The sequence below is a fragment of the Coniophora puteana genome (genome assembly GCF_000271625.1).
Source record: "Coniophora puteana RWD-64-598 SS2 unplaced genomic scaffold CONPUscaffold_11, whole genome shotgun sequence".
Classification (NCBI taxonomy): Eukaryota; Fungi; Basidiomycota; class Agaricomycetes; order Boletales; family Coniophoraceae; genus Coniophora; species Coniophora puteana.
The window spans coordinates 742,725-748,996 of NW_006913063.1; the positions used below are offsets into that span (position 1 = coordinate 742,725).

General features: G+C 55.1%; 1 protein-coding gene across 1 annotated transcript; it reads left to right on the forward strand.

The window, feature by feature from the left end:
- Positions 1 to 62: 62 nt before the first annotated feature.
- CONPUDRAFT_138950 (uncharacterized protein) lies at positions 63 to 2,509 on the forward strand. Its single transcript, XM_007773899.1, has 4 exons — positions 63 to 148; positions 236 to 695; positions 751 to 1,762; positions 1,823 to 2,509. Exons 1-3 carry the CDS (start codon positions 137 to 139, stop codon positions 1,719 to 1,721), a joined length of 1,443 nt encoding a protein of 480 aa, XP_007772089.1. The 5' UTR covers positions 63 to 136; the 3' UTR covers positions 1,722 to 1,762; positions 1,823 to 2,509.
- Positions 2,510 to 6,272: the final 3,763 nt, after the last annotated feature.

Sequence of the window (6,272 nt, forward strand, 5' to 3'; positions counted from 1 at the left end):
GACTAAGCACGGTCCAGATTATAAGTGGATGCTATCACACGCAATTCAACAGTTCGCCCTCTGCGTCTCCGTTCTCCAGCCAGCAGCTCTCTCATAACATAACTTATCCTCGCACACTCGATAGTCCAGATAGACAATGGCAGAAAGGGTACGTCGCTCGCTCCAGCACTCTATCCCCCTCTCCTCTCCTCCTCTCCTGTAGACCATGGCGGAGCTAACAGATTCCCAACTGCAGGGGCCAACAGCGACAGCCACGGCGAACAAGATGGCCATGTCCCGCGCGCTCGGGGCGGCGTTTCTCAGCCACCAGGTCGAGCAGCTCGAAAAGTCCGTAGGAGGTGGCGCCGCTTCCGGGAGGTGGAGGGATAGGCGCCAGGGGCAGATGGACCTCGGCCAAGGGCAAGCACAGGTGCAAGGACAGCAAGGCCAGGGCAGGCGCGGAGGGGGAGGTGGCGGGGGGATGATCACGCATGGGCCTAAGCGGCCGGTGCAGCGCAGGAGCCCAGATCGACAGGAGCAGTTCGAGGTGAGGAAGCCCAGGCGCTCGAACGAGGACGGCCCGAGGGGGCAGGCCGATAGGGACACGCAGGCGGACTTGGTTGTCGTCGATGCGAGTGTGCTCGTGCATGCGCTGCACCAGGTGAAGAAGTGGTGTCGGGACGGGCGAAGCGAGATCGTCATCGTGCCCCTTGAAGGTCTGCGTTCATCGATACTTGCTCTGAAAATGTTCCGCTGACCTCTCTGACGAAGCTCTTAACACTCTGGACCTTCTCAAGAAGGGCACATCCCTGCTCGCGCAGCGTGCCCGTGCTGCTTCGCGCATCTTAGAGGCACAGGTCGGGACGAACCCCCGTATCAGGGTGCAGCGCGACGACGCCTACGTTCCCTGGGACAAGATCTCCTTCCACGACGCTCCGTTCGAGGACGAAACCAACAACACCAACGCCGCCGCCGCGAAGGACAAGCCACCCCCGTCGCCCCACCTCCTCTCCGCATCGCCCGAGTGGGTCCGCCGCATGATCTGCTGCGCCCGCTGGGAAGCCGACAACGCCAAAGACACGCTCAAGCTCGCCGCGGACAGACGGGGCGCCGGCTCTGCACCTCGCGTCGTTCTCGCTGTGTCTAACCCAAACCCCACCCCGAATCCGGTTGGCGGCCAGATGCCGTCCCCCGTACAGCAGGCGCACGCAGGTTCTCCGAAGAGCGGCGAACAGCCCGCTGCTTCCTCGCCTGTGCCGCTCCCTGCGCCGCAACCGCATGCGCACAAGTACGAGCCCCGCTCGTCCGGGACGCTCATCGCCCATTGGGCGGCGCGCGCTGGGATCGAGTTGCTCGAGATCGAGGCGGCATCGGGCGCTGGTGCTGGTGGAGGCGGTGGAGGCGGTAGCGGCGGGGTGCCCGTGCCGCATCACCAAAATCTCAATGTTCGCGGGGCCGGCGACGACGAAGATAGGACTGGTGGTGGCGGTGGCGGCAAGCGCCAGCTGAACTTCAAGGGCCCGAGGCGCCCCTCTCACGGCTCGGCCGCTCCGAATGTGGGCGCTGCGCACGGTCATGGTCACGGTCATGGTCACGGACATGGTCACGGCGGTGGAGGAGGAGGAAGTGGAGGACTCGTCGAGCGCCCGCCGTCGGTGATGCAGATGATGGAGATGGTCTCGCAGCCGAGCAAGGTCGTGCGCGTGCTCGCGCGCGGCGAGAAGCTTGAGCCCGATTCTTGATCGCTGGGATCGAGCATGCTTATAGCGATAACAACAGCAAGGTGTGTCTTTTCCTTATTTCCTTGTGTGTTGTGATAAGGATGCTGATATGATTTGGGAAGTAACAAAGCACCCTTTACGAGGTGTTCTCGAGTGTTCCAGGTCGCCCGGGGCATCATCCGTCTGCATATCTGTCGTTGCGGACGGGTGTCGTCTGGGATGACCCAGATGATGATGGACGCAGGTGTTCTGTGCGCGTGCATGCTGGCGTGGCGTCGGTTGCGTGTTTTAGAGCAGCGGCCGGGCAGCAGCACCTGCGTATCATCAAAATGACAAGACAATATGAAGGTTGTAGGCGGTAGGCGGTTGGTTGTGTGGTTTATCACCACGGCTGCTGCTGCTCGAAAGGTATCCCTCTCTCCGGCTCACGACACGATGACATTTGTCTCTCGCTTTTTCTCCCGCTGTCTCATGTCGCACGTCTGTCCGTCTGTCTGTCTATCTCGTCGGGATCCTTCCCAACTGCCCATGTCATATTCCATGTGTCCTGTCCCGCACCCTTTCTATGTCTATGTCTACTTGTACGTCTGCATCCTGCCTTTTTCTTTAAAGCTGCCGCGAGGAATCGATCACTGGTGTGGGTGGCAGGCGTGGACGAAGGCGCGGACAGACACCCTTTTCCTTTTTTTTCTTATAAAAAATTTTTACTATGTGAAAAGTCTACGTATCTGTATGATGTTTGTTTGACTTGTCCAAGTCTCGATCCATGTATGCATCTTCCTTATATTATCTTGTTTTTTGTGGTTCGTGAGTTCATTCGTGCGCGTTGAATTAACTTGTCGGTGGTGTAGCTGATGCTCTGTGTGCTCTCAATAGTATTCTTCCTTTTCTCGACTCGGGCGACACGAACGCCACTGCCTCCGCCTCCTCATCTCGAAAACGCGTCCAGAATCAGCCTGACAAGTCCAACAAACGCGCTAGGACTAGCTAGCGCTTCTCGTATACACTTTCTTCTTGTTCTTGATCTGGTCTCACTGCTGCCTGTGCTCATTCTCGTTGCTCTGATTGCTCTCGATGCTCTGCTTCTCCTGGCCTCTCTCTGCTCACTGCTCGGTCTTTGGTGGTCTCAAATCTTAGTTTCGTTGTTCAAAAGTACTGTACCACATAGCTTCATCATGTATAAGTATAATGGCATATTTGTTTTGGGCTTAAACTTCGTTCGACGCGTGAAAAACGCGTCTCAGCGCTGGCGAGGGAGGAGGCGACAGAGGCCAACGCTCAGGTTGATCGCCCGATCACGATCTGATCGGCCGAGTCGCCGACCTGCCTGTTCGGGGCGGCTTCTTGACAGGTGGGGTGGTGGTGGTCCCCCCCCTCAAGTAGGCCAGTCGGTGTTTCGTTTCTCACTTACGCACGCCTCTTGACTCTGACACCGGGCTTGTACGTGCTGGCGCACTACTCCGGGCTAAGGTTAGGGTTAGTAACCCACACATGCATAGCTCTTTTTCATGGTAGTGTGTTAGGTGGGCATTAGTTTTTGGAGCCGAATCCACCATATGCTGTCAAAGGGAAGCACCCAGAACAATTATTGTGCCCAAGAGCGACTTCCTGTATGTGTGACAGCACATGCGGAGCGGCGAAGAAACAAAGGGGACTCGAAAGAGAAAAATTGACAGTGTCGCGAATTCAATTTCAGACTCCGATGACAAATGCGGCAACTCCCCTATATTCTACTTGGCTGCGACCATCCGAAATCAACCACACACCACAAGCTAATATATATACTGTATAGCGTAGATTCATTATCCCAGAATGTCTGAATGCAGAAGTAGACAGCTCATGACGGTTCGGGAGGTTCGGGAGAAGCAAGAGAACCAGAGAAGCGGGAACGGGTGAAAGGACAAAAGGGCGTAGAAGAAGCAGAAGGACTTTGGAATGCCAGAGCTTCTGATACTTAAGAGACAGGCGTCTCTCGCCTGACTTCCCCTCGCTGCTAACCTTCTCCCCGTCATGATGCACCACCCTCTCGCCGCCTGTCGTCTCCCCGTCACAATTCGGACATCAGCACCAAGGCCTCTGACAAAGACAGACTGCCTACCAAGGCAACAGACGTGCATCCCGGCCCTCAAACACGGTCCCCATACCCTTTCGTGCGTTTCTTCTGTCGTGTTTCCGAGTCTAACACGCCCACTTCTGTAGCTTGTCACTCATATCATGATAATTATTTGCTGCTCTCTTATTCAACGCGCTTTCTTCAAGGTAATTTCTTGAGCCCCTGTTCTCGTCCACTCGAGTTGTATGTGTTCTTGACCATCTGCATGCTTCGTGTACTCTCTCGTGTTGTCAACAATTATGTTAATTTTTGTCATGTACTATTGCTGCTGTACATTAGTCCGGCTCATGTATGTTATAACAATGGAAAATTACAAGTGTGCTATAATCATAAATTGGCTTGTAAGAGATGTGATCACTATAGTCCACTGCACTCATGACCTGGCCTTGCATCGTAAACAGCGCCTGTACAGCCTACAAGGGTCACAGTGCCTGTAAGCAGACTCAGCCTTGTAACCCTACCTGGATGCTGACACGCTCGAATCGGCTTCTGTCAAATCCTCCTTGTCTTGTCAAAGTTGAAGCTGCTTTGTTTGACTTGTGAGGTACCCTAAGTCGCTTCGACCACTGTGCTCCCTGTAAGCGATTGTGGGCCTTATTGCTTGCATGTAAGTCCACTGCACTTTTAGTGATGACTGTACCAACCTGTTACAACTCATTGACATTTTCCTCCAATATAACGAACGTCATATCGTGAGTCGAACAAAGCTAGAACCGGCTTACGCACCTATACTAGTCTTTGTCGGAAGCCTTGCGACCGTGAGCTGCGAGGTATTCGATTTTCGTGATGGCGGGAGTATCGAGGACGTGTTGAGGGAGCGGAGCGCCGAATCGAGACAGGTCGGGGAGGCCATAGCTGTCGTGATGAACGCGGAGATGCTCGAGGAAGTTGTACCTCCATACGGCGAGCACACGTTTGGTGCCGGTGCGGGATTTCTGTCGACCGGGAGCTGCAGGGACGGGCGGATGGCAGAGTGGGCAAGTGAGTGGGACATTACGAGATGGTCGGACAATCGAGCTCTTTGTTGCCCAGCCGTAAGTGATCGTGTGATGGAGAGGACACGAGCTCTCCGTGTCAGTGACAGCACCCTCGTTGGTGATGGTTACAAACGTGTCGCACTGCCCCACAGCGCACCAGCCGCAGGGCAATGACGACGCAACCTGAAACAAAACCAAAATGAGAAAACATGTGTGAACCCACAAGAATGAGGACGCACCGACGCGATAGACCCGTTGTCAGGCAGGTGCAGCAGACATCGAAGGAGGTGTAGACCATGATGGGAACGGTAGTCGGCGCCCTTGGGGATTTGTGTCCCACAGACATTGCACAGCCCGCGTGTGTCGTTACTGGAGTCGTGCTCGCCGGTGTCAATAACAAACGAGGGCTGACCTATAGACAAGTTAGCTTAATTGAAGAGATAAAATGATAAAAACGCGCACCGTCCATGGCATAGGGGAAAACACAAGAACCCGCAGAGGGGGTGACAGGCTTGAGCGTGCGCTTGGGTGTTAAAACTATGATATGTTAGACCTCACTCGGTGTGGTGCATAACGAGTGTATTCTGTACCTATGATATGTTAGACTAGGTACAGAACAATGTGAGCGTCGTGGTCATGTATCATAGACGAAAGCGTGCTTACCCTCACTCGGTGTGGTGCATAACGAGTGAGGGAAGCGAGACGAGGAACGCTGGTTCGAGTATATCTCACCAGCATTCCATACTGGACGCTTCGGTTGTGCTTCTGTCGGTAGCACTAACCCTGACGCGGTGGACTGGAACCTTCGGTTCCTAACACTCCTCCTCACCGCGAAAACACTCTCCTTCATCCTTCCATCCTCATCAACGACTCCTCCTGAACCTTCATAGCCATAGTCACTCCTCCTGAGCCCAAACATCCCCCCCGCACGTCTTGAGTCATCGCAAACCGAGGCTGTGACGGAGTCTCACGAAGGCAGGACAAGGTAGAGGCTTCGTGAAGATGTCCGCGACGTTGTCAGCCGAGGGTATATCGAGAAGGCGAATGGTGTTGTCTTCGACACGTTTGCGTATGAAGTGATAGCGAACATCGATATGTTTAGTAGCGGCGAAGTTATACGGGTCTTCTGCAATGTGGACTGCGGAGCGGTTGTCGCACCAGATAAAGGTGGGACCAGAGCGAGGGAGGCCAAGGCCGGCAAGTAGGTTACGAACCCACATGACTTCTTTAACAGCGCCATTGGCTGCGACGTATTCTGCCTCGCACGTAGAGCCGGTGACAATCGGCTGCTTGCGAGAGGACCAGGTGACGCAGCCGCCGCCAAGGGTCGTGCAATAGCCGGTGACAGAGCGTCTGGTGTCCGGACAAGCTGCGTAATTGGAGTCCGACCAGGCAGAGAGTTCGAAGGCGCCGAAACCACCCAGTGTGAGCGAGAGGTCCCGAGTACCTCGCAGATAACGCAAGACGCGCTTCGCGACACCC

Bases quoted from the DNA above. Each gene is read 5' to 3' on its own strand.
- CONPUDRAFT_138950 (XM_007773899.1), top strand. The intron at 696-750 runs GTCTGCGTTCAT...TCTCTGACGAAG, and splicing joins CGTCATCGTGCCCCTTGAAG to CTCTTAACACTCTGGACCTT.